The sequence below is a fragment of the Molothrus ater genome, chromosome 17 (assembly GCF_012460135.2).
Source record: "Molothrus ater isolate BHLD 08-10-18 breed brown headed cowbird chromosome 17, BPBGC_Mater_1.1, whole genome shotgun sequence".
Taxonomy (NCBI): Eukaryota; Metazoa; Chordata; class Aves; order Passeriformes; family Icteridae; genus Molothrus; species Molothrus ater.
The window spans coordinates 7,576,860-7,594,887 of NC_050494.2; the positions used below are offsets into that span (position 1 = coordinate 7,576,860).

At 51.0% G+C, this 18,028-nt stretch overlaps 1 protein-coding gene across 1 annotated transcript; it reads left to right on the top strand.

Annotated features, from left to right (window-relative positions):
• The first annotated feature begins 712 nt into the window (after window positions 1-712).
• BPIFB2 (BPI fold containing family B member 2) lies at window positions 713-14,616 on the top strand. Its single transcript, XM_036395880.1, has 17 exons — window positions 713-751; window positions 8,499-8,571; window positions 9,397-9,513; window positions 9,739-9,832; window positions 10,106-10,210; window positions 10,342-10,479; window positions 10,904-10,949; window positions 11,203-11,263; window positions 11,499-11,590; window positions 11,701-11,877; window positions 12,227-12,268; window positions 12,390-12,554; window positions 13,090-13,157; window positions 13,449-13,494; window positions 13,766-13,829; window positions 13,928-14,004; window positions 14,293-14,616. Exons 1-17 carry the CDS (start codon window positions 713-715, stop codon window positions 14,359-14,361), a joined length of 1,473 nt encoding a protein of 490 aa, XP_036251773.1. The 3' UTR covers window positions 14,362-14,616.
• The last annotated feature ends 3,412 nt before the right edge of the window (window positions 14,617-18,028 follow it).

Consider the following 18,028-nt stretch of genomic DNA (forward strand, 5'->3'; position numbering starts at 1 on the left):
TCTGCTCAGAGTGCTCCAGAGGGCTGGAGGTGGGATGTGCTTTAATAGGAAGACACTCTTGAGAAGCTGATGCCGTTGACCTGGAAGGTCCCAGGCCAGAACTTGTTGGTTTGGGGTCTTTCTGAAGTTCTGGAAGGATTGTTGATCCCACTGTGGGCACACCACCCCATGCAACAGATGTGCTGCAGCTGCCCAGGTTCTTCTGCCTCCTCCTTGCAGCTCTCTCCAGGCCCCTGCCCTGATTGCTGCCCAGGAGACACAGAGGCACTGCAGCAGCTCTTTGGGGCAGGGAAAAGAAACCTCCCTCCATGGGCCCCAGACCAAATGGGGCACATCCTGACAAGCCCAGCAAAAGCTCTGTGTGCTGAAGGGGGGGACTGAACACCAGCTGAGGGGACTGAACTCTTCACTCCCTGATGTGCTCATTGACAACAGGAGTGGATGGCAATGGCTGCTCCCCAGCTCTGCTGAAAAATAATCCAGAAAAATTGCTTGCTCAGTGTTAATACTTTCTGTAAACTTGGAAATAAATATTTCCAGCAGATTAGCCAGCTTTGGACACACATTATTTCCAGCTTTGAAAAAATGCCTCAGTTAAGGGCCAAGGAAGGGGTGGAAAAGATAATCAAAGCACTGAAGGAGTTGTCACTCTCCTTGCAACCTGATCAGCCAGGGCCTCTGGAGCATAAAGCCCAGCTGTCATGGTGAGATCATGGCCTTTGATAAGATGGACGAGGGTGTTAACAAGATGGTATTAAGTTATCATTTATCCCGAGTCGCTTCATGGTCCAGGAGCCACTGTCCAAAACCTGAACTACCATGAAGACAGCCCTGACACTGGTCAGTGCACAGGGAAGGGGCAGGGTGGCAGCTCTGGGAACAGCTCCTGCCTAGTGACCTCTCAGGCATGACAATAACTTGGCCTCTCCCCAGTGGCTGCTGAATGCAGAGGTCTCTGACCATTGGATATTTTGGAAAATCCGAAGCAGATTCCCATAAAGAGAATGGCATGGTGATGTCCAGGTCTCGCTAAAGTGACTTTCAAAGCCCCAAGAGCACAGAGCCAAATTACTGAGTGAGGACAGAAACCAGAACGGATTTGGTCAGAGGGAGAAGAATAGGACTGGCGTGGACAGACATGTTTGCCTCAGTTCCCTGTGCTTGGATCACCTGAAATGAAGCTGTCAGGCAAACAGTAAGGGCACGTACCCCCAAGAAGAGTCTGAGACCTTGACAACAGCAGGCTCCAGTCAGAGCAGGCTGGGGGAAACATCCTAGCTATGGATGGAAAATGAGGTGGATCTGCTCTGCTCTCCCACTGATGGCATCATTCAGACATGGCCTGTCTGCCTGAAGAAACCATGGTTTGCCCTGCCATCCCTGTGGGAGCACTGAGAGACTGGTACATCCCTGCTGCTGAGGGGTCAGGGCTTCTGGGTCTGTGCAGGGCTCCAGGGAACAGCACTGGACAAGGCTGCACATCCACCCCAGGTCACCAGTGGCAGAGACATGACAGTGTGGCTCAGCAGCAGAGCTGCCTCATGAAAAATTAACCAGGTGCTCCCTGAGATTCCCAGCCTTGAATTCCCTAGGAAAGCTGTGGACAGATATTTGGATTCATTTTTTTTGCTCTGCTCAAAGGCTTGAGACTCAAACTGTTCAATTTGTTTGTTAGCTAACACAAGAAAAATAAGGGAAATCTGGTTCATGCTTGCAGTGTCATGAAGAGAGACATCACAAACCCCAGTTTTTGTGGGGAGCTGGTTTTACAGCTCCTTCCTCACTGTTGAGGACTCCCAAGGAGAATTATTCCTTACACATGATGCAGAACAAATCCCTGTGGAGAACAGACAGGGTTTTTGGAGCCTGCCTCCCCAGCAGGTTTTCCTAGGAGTAATTTCCTCAAAATAACCCACTACAATCTTTCCAAAGATATCCTCGGTTCAGCAGCAGCTTCCTGTCACCAGGAAAAGATGTTCAAATCATGTCAGCTCAATGAAATCAGGATCAAAGCTGTTTATTGACTTGCTAATGACAAGAAATTATCCAGGAGTCAGTGAGTTACACACTCGGGATCGATATCAGTGAAGCAGCTGATAAATACCAACACCAGCCCAAACCTGACTCCTGCTGGGGTCCTAAATCCCTGGGCACACTCCCCACCCCTCACAGCATGTGCCCCCTGGGAGCAGGGGGTCACCTTCTTGCACCCATCCTGTGGGAGTGTGGGTGATGCATCCTGACAGTGCAAATATGATTTATTTAGGGATTAAAAAAAAAAAAAATGCAGTTCTTTCAGGGCACAGCCTCTGCCCAGCCATGCCCAGCTGGATCTGACAGTGCACAGCAGGACAGTCTCACTACAGGGTCATGAGGCTTTTTTCTTTCAGTTTGTGGAGTCAAACTCTTGGAAAGCCAAAGAAAAGAAGAGACACCCCAGGAATACCAGCACCCTGCTGCTCCCTCCCCCATCCATTCCCTGAGTGGGGACTGGGGACTGCAGCCAGAGTCCCCATCCCTTGGGTCTCAGTGACAGGCATGTCCAGCACCAGAATGTTCTGTGGATTTAAAAAAATCCACAAAAAAAAAAAAAAGCACCTGGGTGGGATTTGACAGTTGGTTCTGTGTTTGTGTGTGATGGACTAATGGCACCAAGTCCAGGGGTGGCCCAGGGTATGGCAAAGCCACCATGGCAGTGCCCCTACCTTGTCCCCACTGATGTTGTAGGTGCTGCCCAGCAGGTCAGACAGGATCCCTGCACACAGCACCTCTGAAATGAGCAGGAGACACTGCCAGAGACACCTTGGCTGTGGTGGGCACTGCCAGCATCTCCAGCATTTCCCTGCCTACCAAAGGATTTTGGGAATACTCAGAGGGAAAATCAACAGGGTGGGAATTCTTGGGTTTGTGTATTTGAGTTTAGTCTCTGCTTTTGGCATACTTCCCACATGAGTTAAGTAGATAAATGGATGCTGCAAGGTGGGGAATTTTGCTGCCGTTTCAGCTGGGTTTGGGCGTGGTTAAGGGAGATGTGTTGAATTTTGGAGATTTCAGAAAGGCAAGGAGCTGTGATAGCAAGGGGGTTTGATTCTGAGGACAGGAACAATGCTCAGGAGGCCTCAGAGAAGCTGTCTGCATCCTTTGCTGTGGCTCTGTGCATGCAGGCAGGTCCCTCCTGCCTCTGAAGGACTGGGCAGACAGAGCCTGGCTGGAGGCACTGCCCAGCACTTCCCCCTCCAGGTCCACTGCAATGGGAGGGTGACAAGTGACTGTCCCAGCAGAACCCCTGACAGTCCTGGGGACTGGAGGAATGTGCCAGGCTCCCATCCCACAGGTGCCATACCCGGGAGAGTTACTGGTGGCCAAAACTCTCCCACAAATGCACATTGTACATTTGGGAGCAGGGATCACTTCTGAGCATTTGTGCCTGTGGAAAAACAGGCACAAGTTTAGAAGGCTGATTTATCATTTGTTATTCCTTGAAATAACATTTTCATTTTTGGATACACTTGTGGTGGGAGCAGAGCTTTGAGACTTCCAGACCACAAACATCAGGAGCCTCCACTGCTGGATTCACAAACCAGGGCTTGCCTCAGTTTCCTCCATCCCTGGCTGAACTGGGTTCTTCTGGATTAAACCTGCTTTAAGCTGAGCAAAGAGCAGGAGCAGATCCCCACGGGTACCTGACTAAAATGGACTGACTTTATGAGGTGTTGGGGGGCTGCAAGTCTGCCCTTTGACAAGCCTTTGGGAATGAGGTGCTCAGCCCCAAGGGCAGCTCACATCCCTGCCTGCCAGGCTGGGACAAGGAGACTTCCAGCAGCACCAGTGCAATTGTTGCATAAACCCAGGAATGGTTGGAAATGCTGCTTTTCACCAGTCTGAAAGCTCCTTTGTGTAGCAAAACTGTGAAATCTGTTCCAGTGCACAGAGAAGAAGGAGGAGGCGGAGGAGGTGGAGGAGGAGAAGGAGGAGAGGGAGGAGGAGATGATCTCTGGGAAACAGGGATGGGAGGAGGATGGGACTCACCAGAGCTGGCAGCACTTTCTGAAGGGTGCTGTGAAGGACCTTGCTCACCACTTGGGCTGCATGCTGGGCAGGGAGAACTCATCACCCTCAGAGTCCTCATGCACCCTGCAATAATTATTTATTGAGGATCAAAAGTGGGAAAGTTACTCGCTAAAGAAATTGATCTGGTATGGATTAGGGCAGAATTTGCCTCGTGTCTAATAAAATGTGTTTTCTGTCTTTGCAAACCTTTTCTCGAGAATGCCATCTTCTGGTTTTAAATGAAGCTGAAGGCTTACATCCCTAAAAGAAGCTCTGACAGTCTGGGAGTACAAAGCAGAAAAATATGCACATTGCATGGAATAGCACAACTAGAGCTGGTCTGAATTTGTCCATAAAATCTTTGTTTACTGGAAAAAAGGAACTGCAAAAAGAATTTGCGTGCTGCAGAAATCCAAACCTGAAGACTGAAACCTCTAACAGTGCTGTGACCTGCCCCTGAGGAAATTGCCAATCCTGGCAAAGCAGCAATGTGTCCTTTGGGATTTTCCTGCTGGGGGGTTGTTCTAACACTGACAGAGGGGATATGGGAGCTCCTGGGGCTGGACTTTGGGGTGCCCCTGGTGTCCTGCCCCAGCCACCCTCCGACCATCAGGTTTGTGATTTCCGTGTTCCTTCTGTAAAGCTGCTCAGAGCAGAGTTTGGTCAGCACAGAATAAACCCCAGGGATGAGTGAGCCCCCAGATCCCCCAGCCATCCTCCCCGTGGGCACTGGCTCCCATTGACCTTTTCCCAGTGATTCTCATTTGGACTAAGCCATGAAGAGCCCTGAGCCAGGGGAGAACACCAGAAAGATCACCAGAAAACAGAAAATTTTCACCTTCAGCCTGAAGGAAAGACAGAAGAAAAGAGCTGGGTAAGGGGGAACAGTCAGAGCCTGATGCCCAGGATTTTTGCTTACTGCAAAGTCACCTCTTGCTGATATTCTCATTACCATTTTCTTTCCCATCTTGTTCAAATTTTCCATTTAAATCTACTTTTAAATTTAGAAACATCTTTCTTCCCAATGAAAAATCACACAGGCTAATTTGGAAAAAAATCAGGAAAAAATTGTTTTGGCATTCAAAATATCTCCGTGCCCCCATCCAGCATGGATCTGGGGGATGGAGGACTGGCTCTGATCCCCCAGAAATTCGGGGGTTGCATTGGGACATCAGGGACAAAAGCTGGGACGCTGCAGAGCTACCACACCTGCCCCAGAGGGTGCTGGGGCAGGAGCTGAGGCGCTTTGTTGGCTTTAAGTTACAGCTTCTTTGTGTGTTTGTAGACACAGCCATGCAGAAAATCACCAGCTTTAATATCCCACTTGTTAGCAGGGAGTGATTCGTGGCTGCCTCTGGGCTGACACTTCCCAGCCTCCCACTTTCCTCCGCCTGTCCCTGTTCCGGGCTGGAGGCTGCGGCTCATCACTCACCCCCTGATGCCTTTCCTGGCCTTGGTCTTGGGCTTTTTTTTCCACAGCTTCCTCTGCCATTTTCTGCAGAACATCACTCCCATTTGGAGCAGCTGAGACTGCTGGAGGATTTGCAGAATATGAGGAGTTCAGCACAAAGCCCCCAGGGGAGATCCTGTGCTGGAGGGCGAGGGGTTGCAGTGTATCATAAAAAACATCTCCATTAACATATCCCATCCCAGCACACCCAGAACCCCTGCTGATCTTCTGCAGAGACGTAAGGAACAGTCACTCTATAAAACCTGACTGAGAAAGAGGAGAACCAAAAGAATTAAAGGGGATACTGTGGTGTGAGCTGGTCCCTGAGGATTTCCAACATCTGCCAATATAAATAATTTCACTGATAAATCTGAAAGTCTGTGTATGCTCTCAGTCTTGGGTCCCAAATGAAAACTCCCAGCCAACAGAGACTTATGCACCAAGTCTGAAGGAAAAACCTCATTTGCTTAATTACAGACAGAAGTGGGAGCAAGAAGAAACCAAAGATGGGCAGTGGCAGATTCTGCTCTTGGAGACACACATGTAATTGTGACTCTTGGAGGAGCAGCTCCCCAAAGGTTTGTGGGGTTGTCCAAACACTGGGGGGGCTCAGCTGGGGGATAACCCAGTGAAAATTGTGGTAACCCCAATAATACTCTTACTGATTTCAGGCAGGGTTAGAGTGAGGATGAGAACTTGCACCTGCCCACAGAATGGGCTCCTCAGCCCCAACCCTGCCCTAATTCCACCATGGGACACCCACACATCCCACCAGGCTGCAAACAGGCTGCACAGATCCCTCCTCCAGCCCTCTGCTGTCCCTTTGGCCAGCACTGTGTCCTCCCCATCCCCTCCTGGGTACCCCACCCAGCAGGACCCAGCTCTGGGAGCTCAGCCTGGTGAGGTAATGCAGCACAAAGTAATTTATTTCCTCTCTTCATTTCTGTATAAAACTTGTCATGAGGTTTAATCCGTCATTACCTCCCTCCCAGAGCTGTGCTCGGTGGCCTGCTGCTAAGCCCAGACAAGGAGATTTACATCTTATCTAACAGGAGTGTAAGATTTATGGATAACTCCCGACAAGGAGCACATCATGCCAGAAAGACACTTTTGTGCTAGTAACTTGATCAGTCATTATGCTGTGAGTTGACATCTAATTAAGCCTCCACAGGCATCATCAGGTCCAGAACAGCTCTTCAGGAGGAGAAAATCCACCTCTAAGCAGCGTGGTGGCAGCTTATCCCCAACCCTTGCACTGCTGGAACAGATAATAACGCTCCCCAGAAAATCCCCAGTCTCAGGGAGAGCTGGTGATATCACCTGCACTGGAAAAGGGAACCACAGGGGCAAATTCCCAACTGCTGCTCTAAAACACAGCAAACACTCATTTCTCAGAGGCTTTCCTAGGCTGTGTCCACATCCCTGCCAAAGTCAGATCCCACAAAACACCTCCCATGGCTGCAGGGGACTCGTCTGAGGGTTACAACCTCCTCGATGGATTTACTTTTCTGAGCACATTTCTTGCCTCTCAGTGGGCTGCCTACACCAGCATGGAAGTGTAAATCCTGCTCTCCCTTGGCAGGCTGCTCGATCTTCATATTTTCTCCTGACACTGCTCCAGGATGCCTTGGATGGAAATGCACAGCGTGGCTGGAATGCTGCTTTTCTTGGCATTTCCCTGCCATGCTGAGCAGGAAAGCAACACCGTGCTGGGGAGAGCCAAGGGCTTTGAACGTGTCAAGATGCACCTGGAAGCAGAGCCCGGCTCCTCACATCACTGAGGCACAAAGGACAATGGCTGCTGCCCAGGCTGCAGGTGTTTCAACAAGCCCTGAATACCTCACCCCAGTGCCAAGGCAGCCAGACCAAACTGGGCAGCTCAGCGCTCTCTGGGAAACTGGTCATGCTCATGAGCTCATGAAACTGGTCATGGGCTCATAGGGAGGGATGGGGGCAAGTCAGAACACAAAGGGGAGCTGGTAAGGCCATGCAGGGTGTGTGTGTGTGTCTGCGTGTGGTGTTTGCAGGTGGGCCATGCTCTGTCCTCCAGGCCAAAAGGAAGCCAGAAGAACATGATGGACATCAAGCACAGGAAGGAGGGGGGTTTATTCCCTGCCATGAAGGGTTTCACTGTTTGTGGAGATATTATCTAAGAGAGTGGATGCCACTGACTGTATTCTCAGCCAATTGTAATAAATATTGCCAGTGGCTTTTGATAGGGAATGGGTTTAAGAGAGGAAGGGACTATTGCACATGGGCCATTTCAGATCTTCTGTCTGGTCTAAAACTCGCTGAACCCAATAGAAACACTTCTGTTACCTTCAAAAGACTTACCCAGCCCTGATGGAACCAGAGAATGTCCTTAATAAATTGCCAGGATCTCCTTCAGGTCATGTTCTAGTCTCATCCCTTCTGGTCTGGGCTCCTGAGCCAGGAGAGTGACACAAACCACAGCAGCCTCCCATAGAATCCTGGAACAGTCTTGGTTGTGAGGGACCTTAAAGCTCATCCAGTTCCAATCCCCTGCCATGGGCAGGGACACCTTCCTCTAGACTTTTCCAAGTCCCATCCAGCCTGGCCTTGAACACTTCCAGGGATGGGGCAGCCACAGCTTCTCTGGGCACCCTGTGCCAGGGCCTCACCACCCTCTCAGGGAAGAATTCCTTCCTAATCTCTAACATAACCCTGCCCTCTGTCAGTTTAAAGCCATTGCCACTTGTCCTGTCATTCCACGACCTATTCAAGTTCCTCTGCAGCTCTCTTGGAGCCCCTTTAGGCACTGGAAGGGGCTCAAAGGTCTCCCTGGAGCCTTCTCCTCTCCAGGCTGAACAGCCCAAGCTCTCTCAGTGTGTCCATAGCAGAGGGGGACACGGAGCTGCTGTCCCTGTGGTGTTCAGAAGAAAGGGTGGCTACAGAGCAAAGAAACCTACGTTCGCTTTCTAACAATGTTTGATTTCTTGGCACCCTCCATCCAGGGGCCTTTCTTTGTGCTCCTCAGGAACACCACAGTGAAGACAAGCTGCCCCAGCACCTGCTGTTCAATCCTTCACCTCGCTGGGTCAACAGCCAAAGTAATCAACTCTATTGGGAAACAATAAAAATGGTACAAAAAACAAAGTGTCCCCCCAGTGTCCCGGTTCCCAGCCCTCTTTGCCAATTCCTGCCCCATCAGCTTTGGTTGGGAGGATATATAAAACCAGCAGGATTTCTTGATGTGGCCACAGCAACACACAGACTGAGTCAGAAGCATGGGAAGACCAGCCAGGAGAGGTAAAGATGCTTTTGCAAACTGAATAACTTGATACAGGCGTTGCTCCTACTTTTGTGTGTCTCCATAAGGGTCAGCATTCACCAGAAGTGATGCTTTCTGCAAAGACTGAGATAAATATGTATGTTTTCTGCAGGTTAAACTTTCTGAATTACTTGTTTTCATAACATTGTAAGAGCATTACAGACATTATATACGATTCCCAAATGTTTTTCAGAGACAGATAACACTTTCACCTTTTCATTTGACTCTATGACTCTACCATAACTTCCATTCCTTCCTCTATTAATTTTAGCTTCTGTTTATTTGCTATTTTTATACCAGTTGTGGCCATTCTGTGCTCCTCAGTAAGTGAGATATCGCTGCAGGCACTGTTCTAGCTCACAAGATTGCAGAGGCTCTTCAAGGCTGAACCTTCTGTCACTGCTTTTGAGACACCACACGAGAGCTGTGGGCTGCTATTGCACCAAAGCTGACAAGCTCCACACCACAAACCCAGTCAAGGAGCAGATCTGTGGCTCTGTGCCTCAGTGGCCAGGCAGGGGCCACATTGTTCTGAGCATGCTGCTGTGGGTGTCCCTTCCTCCCACTCCTCCTCTTCCTCTTCTTTGTCCTCCTCATCCTCCAGGTGCCTGCATGGCAATGCTCCGCACCCTGAGCGTCCTCCTGAGCCTCCTGGTGCCAGCTCACACCACCAGGTCACCCGACTGTGGGGGCATCCTCACCCCCTCTGGACTGAGATACCGTAAGTGCAGACCCACCCCTCCCATGCCAGCAGCAGCCAGTGGCACCTTCCACTGAAGCACCAAACGCTGGCACCACAATCTGATGCCACTCCTCAGCTCACCTTGCCTCACCCCCCACCCATTGCTAGCAGCAGGGGGTCAGTAAGGGATGGAAATGGGTTTCAGTCTGTCCATCAGGACACAAGCTCCAGAGGCTCTCATAGAACCTCTGCCCTGTTTTGCAGTTGCTGAAGTTTCAAAGCCACATGCAGAGTCGGTCCTCAGGAGGGACCTCATGGACTCGCCAGCCCCAGCCCCATCTCCCACCTCTCCAAGTAGGTGAGTTGCCCTCTCTTGCCCCTGCCATGCCCCTGGCTCACACTGGTGTTTGAATATTGGGACAAAAGACACTTTGCCAGTGAGAACAAAAATCCTCCTGCAGATCAGGAGGTTTAGAAATGAGGTCCTGGCTCCCTTGCTGGTCTCCAGCAGCAGCAGAACCCACAATGCTCTCAGGGCATGGATTTATCTGTGCAGATCTCGTGAACTTTTGGGGTTTCTCAGGGTCTGTGCTGGTCTCCCAACACCTTCCTTTCCTTTCTGCTCCAGCAGGAACCAAATTATCTCTGTCAAAGTTGACAAGTTTTCCCTGACACTGATCCCTGACACAGGGATGCGGCTGAGCATCGAGGTGGACCTGGGCATCACATCTGCCCCGTGAGTGCTGGGGCTGCCAGGCTGGAGCCAGCCCAAGCTCCTGGCTGAAGGCACCTGCAGGAGCAAGGGTGGCCTGGGGGGAGTGTGGCCAGGAGCACCCCCCAGCTCCAGCCTTCTCCTCTCCTCCACAGCTCAAGCACCAAGGAGATGAGGTTGTCCATCCTGGCAGACCTCCACGTGGACATGAACCCCGAAGGGAACCTGGAGCTGGTGACCTCTGACTGCAAACCCACCCTGGAGGAGGTGCAGAGCACCGAGGAGACAGACAGGTCAGCCCCACAGTTTTCCTCCTTGTGGGGTTTGGGTAATGGGTGAAAGGAAAAACGGAGGCACAAATGTTTCTAGGCATTGGATTGAGACTTGGTCACTGCCCTCAAAGCTAACAGAGGCCAACACTAAAACTTTGTCTTCATGGGAGGAGCTTTGCTCTACTTTTTGGGTGGTTTCCCCATTTTAAGAGAGTTTCAGTCTGTCACAAGGGAGTGGTACTTTTAGAGTTGTGCAGCTGGAATGCTTTTAATGTAGGTCCAGTGGCAATTCTCCAGCAGTTTGTGATTCTGAATTGTAATCATAGCTTGATAGAAAACAGTGATAATTCTGTCTCTGGGTGCCTTTTGGGTCACATAAAAGACACGCACCCACCTTTGGCTGATCTGGTTTTCTCCTAACTTCTGTTCTGTTTTTTTTACCCAGCAAGTCCTCGGGCTCGGACGTGGACAAGCAGATCAACGTTGAAAAAGTAAGATAAAGTTTGTAAAGGCATAAGAGAGCATTGTACAGAATGTCTGTAAGAATTAGAGCACTTCATGTCTACCTGGTGCTTTTCCAGATTCCCCCCACAGCTCTGTGCTCGCTGGACACTGCCACTGTCCCCTGGCTCCTGCTACCAGCCAATGGCAACACCCACCTCAGAGGCCTTCTGGGGACACCCAGTGCCAACAGACCCCCATGTTCATCTATTACCTCTTTTCTTTTTGTTCTTTATTCCACAGATCTGCCTGGAAGTGTCCAAATTGCTGCTTTTCCCAAATGAACGGCTGATGTCTCTGGCAGGTGGGCAGTTGACTTTCAGTCCCATTATGGACTGAGGGTTTCAAGGAGCTTTTTGGAGCAGATTATGAGGTGGGACAAATTCCTACCCTGCAGTAGCAGAGGCTCTGCTGCCACTGGGACCTGCTCCCTCTGTCCAGCTCTCTCCCTGTCTTTTTTACTCTGGAAACCCAAACACTTCCCAGAGCCTGTGACTCCTTCCCTCCTCTTCCTGAGCATCCCTCTGCTCCATTTGCAGCTCCATTCCCCATCACACCACACTGCCAAGTCCAGTACCTGCCCCTGGCTGCCCCCATGTACTCTGAGCAGGGAATCATCATCTCTTTGCAAGTAAGTCCTCACTTTCCAGCTCTTACAGCCCAGCTCCAGTGCTTGGAAAAGCTGCTTCTACAGTCCTGAGACACTTGAAATTCGTTTTCTCTTTGCCTGTGTCCCTGCAGACAACTTTCCAAGTGGCAGGGGCAGCAATCCCCCTGCCAGTCAGCCCTGTGCCTTTCAGCATGCCCGAGCCAGCGAGCTCCAGCACTTCCCACCTCATCCTGGCCTTCTCTGAGCACTTCTACACCAGCTTATTCTCTGCCTTGGAAGAGTCTGGAGCCCTCAACGTGAGTCTCCTGGTGAGTGGAAAAGGGAGGAAGGAAGGAGTGGGAGATACACACTTGGAGGGACAGCTCTGCCCTGAGAATGTCTTGGAGGAACCACAAGCCCTACATCGAAATTCAAATGTGTCCAAGCACCTGCAAGGAGTCCCAGCCCCTCACCCCCAAGCTCCTAAAAATATTCCTGGTCTAATGGAGCATGGAGAGTTTACCATGAGGAGTAACCTGCACACTGCTCCTGGCATGGGCTGGTGTGAGGAGGGCTCCTGCACGTACCCAGGGGTGGGATGGGGCTCATCAGAGGGGCTGGACATGAGCCCTGGAGCAGCCCCATGGGTCTGATCATGAGCTGTGCTTTGTGTTTCAGAGCTCTCTGACCACGGCCACCCTGGCTGAGAGGATCACTCAGGTGTGTTGCTGTCCCTGTAACTCCAAGAGGCACAAGCCCAACTCAGGCGGTGCCCCCAGCTGCCCACCCTGGGGTGCAGGAGTGGCTGCCGTGCCCAGAAACAGCCCCACTCCCTCGGCAGATGGGCTCCCTCTTCCAAGAGGACCTGCCAGTGGTGCTTCAAGCTGTGACCAGGAGCTCTCCTCACGTGGTGCTGGAGGAGGACAAAGCAATCGTGCAGCTCTTCCTCACTGCCCAGATTGGAGCGGGATCATCCCCCTTCCAGAGCTTCCTGAGTGTCAACGTGGTGGGTGTGTCAATGTGCTGAGTGTGTCCCTGCTGCCCACAGGCACTGCCCCTTCCTCTGAGCCCCACTGCAGCCACTGCAGGGGCTGATTCAGCCTTCTCCATCACAGCGCTCCTCTTGTCAGTGCATCAGAAACCAAAACCTCATTCCAAGCACTAAAAAAGTAGGAACATTTATTAAAAGAGTTACATGACAAATGTATACTGAGCTCCCACTCAGCACTTCACATCCTCCTGGGCAAGGATGGGGAGATTCACTTCAGAAGCCACATGCAACAAATTCACTTTTCCATTCTATCAGGAAAAATTTTACCTCAGAACAAATTTCCCAATTCCGCTGCAGCACCACATCCAACTGCTGTGACAGTGACCCCAAAATCACTCCAGCTTCTCTAAACAAGCACTGTTTGCCCATGTGGCATCACACAGGATGCAGGGAGCACACTGCAGGAGGCAGCACATGGATGGGTTCCTCACACCCCACAAAGCCACAGTGGGGTTTTTCCTCACTGATCCTGCTCTCTGTTCCCTCACAGGACGTGACTGCCAGGCTCCAGCTCAGCGTCGCCGACACCAGGATGATCATCTCTGTGGCAGCTGTAGAGTAATGCCCCTTCTGCCCTGCAGGAGCCCCAGGGGGACACATCCCACTCACATCAGGGAAAGGAGAGCCAAAGTGGGCTGGGGAGGGTTTTAGATTTTAGAGTTTGGGCATTGCAGACGTAGCTTCTTCCCCAGGGAGACAGTGAAATTCCAGAAACATGGATAGGGAGAAAAGTGGGAACTGCAGCTTCCACACTCTCACAAAGGCCCAGATGAGGAGTTTGGGGAAACAGGAGAAGCTGCTTAGAACAGCTCAGCACCAGCAGCTCCTCTGCTGCTCTTTGTTTTCCAGGGATATTGAGCTCAGCCTGGCCACCTCTGATGTGGGTCCTATACTGGTAGGTACCTCCAGCTGTGGCCACTCCTGGCACCATCCTCTAAGAGCCTGGTCCCCCTCAGCTGCCCCAGCCGTCCTGGGCAGCGGGTGCCAGCAGGGAAATATGGGAAAACTGACTTTGGGTGCTTGCTGCACCTGGTGGGAGGGACAGCTGAGACATCCTTGTGGGATGGGAAGAGGTGCAGTGAGCATCAGGACCCTCTCACTGCTCTCTGCCCCTCTCCTCCTGCTCTAGCCCCACACCATGAGCTGACCCTGCCTTTCCCCCACAGGCTGCCTTGCTGGAGGAGCTGTTCCTGCCCACAATCCGTGAGGAGGTGCCAGCCCAGATAAACAGTGAGGAGATGGGAGCTCTGTGGGTGCTGCCATGTGGGAAGTTCAGCATGGACCCGGGCAGCACCCAGCTGGTAACTTTCCCTCTTTCTTTCTTTCAGAGGTCCTGAGACAAGGGGTTTTCCTGCCCCACATTGCCAGTTTCACTTACACCGACATCAACATCACCATTCACAAGGTAAGATATAAGACATTTAAACTGCTCCCTGCTGTGCTTGATTTAAAGGAAGCCTGGGAGCAATGCTAACCTCCCAGCTCCAGAATAAATCAGAGCCTGATTGTCCAGCCCTGGCAACATGCAGGACCAAGTTCCGCTGCCTTAAACAGGCCCAGCCCCTCTTTAGCCCCATGGACACAGGCAGTGGCTGGGGCTGTGGGGGTGGTGGTGAAGCCCTGTGTGGGCTGATGGAGCCACACAGGCACCATGCTCAGTCCTCCTTCCTTCCTTCCTTCCTTCCTTGCTCAGGATTATGTCTTGATCCCCTGCAACCTCCAGCTGGAGGCAAGGACTGGAGAGGCAAGAACATGGGAGTGAAGTCCAGTGTCTGGCGTAGAACAGTGGCAGAATCAGTCAGTTGACTCTCACATCATGCTCCGTGGTTTGCCACTGCTTGAAATGTTGAAAATCTTCCTTCTTGACTTACTAAAACATCATGGTTTTATATTGTGGATAATAATGGTGTTGGACTAGCAGCTTTGTCTTCCAGCCCTGCTCCTGGTAGTTTTGTTGCACAGAGAATGGATTGTAACAACGTTCCGTGCTTTAATTAAACATTTCTCTTTAATTCTGCATTTGTTGGTCTGACTATTGACATTTTTCCCCCCTCAACAATTTGTACCTATAAACAGATACATTTTGCCCATCATGTCCAGACCCTACATTTAATTAATCCCACTCATTTACAAGGATGCAAAACAGACTCATGCCTCTCAGCTGCAGAACAACACAGTCCCTACAAGGAGAGATCTTTCATCTGCTTTTCCTCCATGCCTCGTGTTACTATGGGAACATTACAGCTGGTGAGTTTCCTGGGTCAGAAAGAAGAGGAGGGGGAGGAAATCAGTCTGCAGAATGGTTTCTAATTTTAGACCTGAAGGCAGTTATATTTTCAACACTTTGCTTCTGAGAAAGCTCATCACAGAGGAGATGCTGAATGAGAGGGGACTGCAGGCGTCGGACTGCGCCGGCGCCGTGCTCGCTGGCATTGGGATGCTCTTTCCTACTGACCAAACACATCTCCAGGTTTTTCAGGAACATAAAGGGAGGAAAAAACACCCACAGCAGACACAGGCATCCAAAAGGGGAGGGTGGGTGGTAACAGAGCTTCAAATGCTGCCCCAGTCACTCAGTCACTGGGTGCTGTTGGCATCTACCCCAGACAGGGTGAACATGAGGCTGTGCTGATGCCCAGGAGGAGCATCCTCATCCCTGACCGTGCAGCCCAGGAGGAGAATCCTTACCCCTGATCATGCAGCTCCCACCTCAGCTCTCCCATGGTGATGCTCCACGTAACCACAAAACCTTATTAATTATATCTACATCTGCTTTCATTTTCTACAACTATACCCATCATTTCTAGCCTCTGAAGCTGCTGAAAAATACTTCAAAATGTTCTATTTCAAAGGCTCAGAAATAGGAAAAGCAAACAAAACAAGCCAGGTTGATTTACTGCAAGGAGTAAAGAACCCTGAAGGTTTATATGCCCGGAGTGGGGACCTGACTAATGATGTTAATGCCTGAGGTTGGCCATAGCAGAAACAGCTCCTAATAAAAGCTTCCTGGTAGAGCTGCAACCATTATTCTTTGGCTAATATATGTTAAACCAGTTTCCCAAAAGGAATAAGCTACAGTAGTGAAAAGATGCATTTCTTTGGCAGGGAATATTCTGGCTCCAAGCTCCACAGCATGACTCTGCCTCTCCAGTGCAGGGCTGGAGTCTCAGGAGCTGCACCCACAACTCTCAGCCCCACCCGGGAATAGCCACATCTTAGAGCTGCCTCATGCTGGAGAATGGGGGTCATCTGCTGCTCCCTCCAGTCACCCCATTTACTGAGATCCCCAGCACAGCCAGGGAAAAGGAATGCTGAAAGAATTGCTTGCATTAGCCCCCTTGGCAAACAGAAAATCCATCACTTTCCTGGGCAGTCCTGCAGGAGGAGCTGCCTGGTGACCCCCAGCTTCCCTCACTACTGGCACATGGAGCAGCCTGCACTTGCCAGATGAGTCAAACCCTAGAGCAGGGGGAACAAGCCCCTCCTTCAGCGCCCACAAAACAGCAGAGGGATGAAGCTTTTGCCAGGGGCATTGCTGGAGCAAGAGCCAGAGAGCTCCAGCAAACCCCCAGGCCACCAGCAGCACAGCCAGTCCCTGGCAACCCCTCCTGCTGCTCACCCAGCAAAAGATTTCCCAGCCTGTCAAGGTTCCAGTGTTAAAGAAACTTTCCTGAACAGGATTATCCCAGCTGTTAAGGGTTCTGGGTTGCAGTTTCCTGCTCTGGATATACTCCTGAAGCCACTGGAAATTCAGAGCATTGGAAGTACAAGTTGCAGAAGTGACAAGTACCACTGAGAAGATGCTGCCTTTCCCTTTGGAAATTGCTCCTCTGCTGCTTCTCCCTCAGTCCCATGTGATGAGCAGCATGATGAAGGCCAGACCCCAAGAGGAAAAGCCTTTTCCAGGGGCACAAGTTGACTTTTCCACTCCTCTGTGACCCTGGGCTCACTGTGCCAGCTCTCCATGCAGCAGCAAGCTCTCATCACACATTCTTGCCACACTGTTTTCTTTCTCAAGACAAGCAGAGGCCCTGGGACAGTGCCAGATCACAGAGCCCTCTGTAATGTGCCAGAGGAATGAATGCCTCCCAGTAGAGCAGAGTACACACAGAAGTGATGGCCAAACAGGAATGAAAAGGGGCCCTAAACTTTACTCACTGTCCAGAAGGTGTTTGCTCAGGAACCAGAACAAAACCTTGTATCAATACAGCCTGTTCTGCCACCTGTGGGCAAAAAGGATGGATGGAGACACCGAGTCCCAGCAGTGCAGGAGCCCTGGAGTGGCACAAAGCAGATGCCAGCACAGGTTGCTGGGGAGTTGTCACTCATCCCATCCTCCAGGGTCCCGCAGACCCCCAGAGCCTGCTCTGCCAGCTCCAAGGGCATGCTGGTGTCAGAGAACATGAGCAAAGGGATCTGAGCTCCTGCTCCTGGCTCCTGAGCAGGTTCTAAAGCTCCACAGCCTTGACTCTTGTTGGCACCTCACCCCACAAGGGTTCAGCTGGTGATGGGGCTGTACCCAGCTCAGTGCTTCAGTGTCACCACACAGGAGCAGCACTTCTGCCCAGGGACAGGACCAGGCTTGTGTCACCAGCAGCTGAACAGTCCCTGGGAGCACAGCACCACAGGCAGCATCAGCCTGCACCATGCTGGGAACCAAAAGAGCTGTTTGTACTCTCCAGGACACCCATCTTCAATGTCAGCATGGTCTTCAACCCACCCAAAGCCTTTTTGCTGGACACAAGGCATGTGGTGACAGTGTGTGACACCAGGTTTGTGTTTGGCACAGCTCAGGAGTGCTGGCCAGTTCACACAAAGAGGGACCCCCAATGGGCCCAGCACCTCCTCTGCCTTCCTCCAGGCAGAAGTGCAGGGTGGAATATTGCCCCATCCCTCACCTGCTCAGTGCCAGACTGCCACAACCTCTGGGGACACAAGAAGTAAGTCACACACTTGTAATATCTTCCAGTGCTGGGAAAAACTGGTGTTGGAGAGGACATTTAAAACCTGAGATTTGTAAATTTTTTAACACAGAATAACTTGGGCTTTTTAAAATCCAAAATGCTGAGATTCTTGTCACTGTGATATGCAGAGACCAACAGGCTGTGACATCAGCCTAAGCAGATGTGGCTCTGGCAGGCACATGGTTGCTCTCCAGGGCTGTCAGACCTCTCAGTCCTCTGCTAAGAAAGTTTTCCCTCCAGATTCTATTAGGAAATGCTTCACGACCTTTGGAAATTCGATTTAATTTTGATTTCTGCTTGTAGATTAGCATTTGGTCAGCAGGTTATCAGGCCAGGAGGAGCCACTGAAAGTTCATTTTTTTTTTCCTCAGGAAGTTAAAGCGGGAAGATCTTTCAAACCCAAACTCAAAATATTGATTGTCACAAAGGAGCAAGATCCCAGAGTGGAGGCAGGAAAGAAGCTCA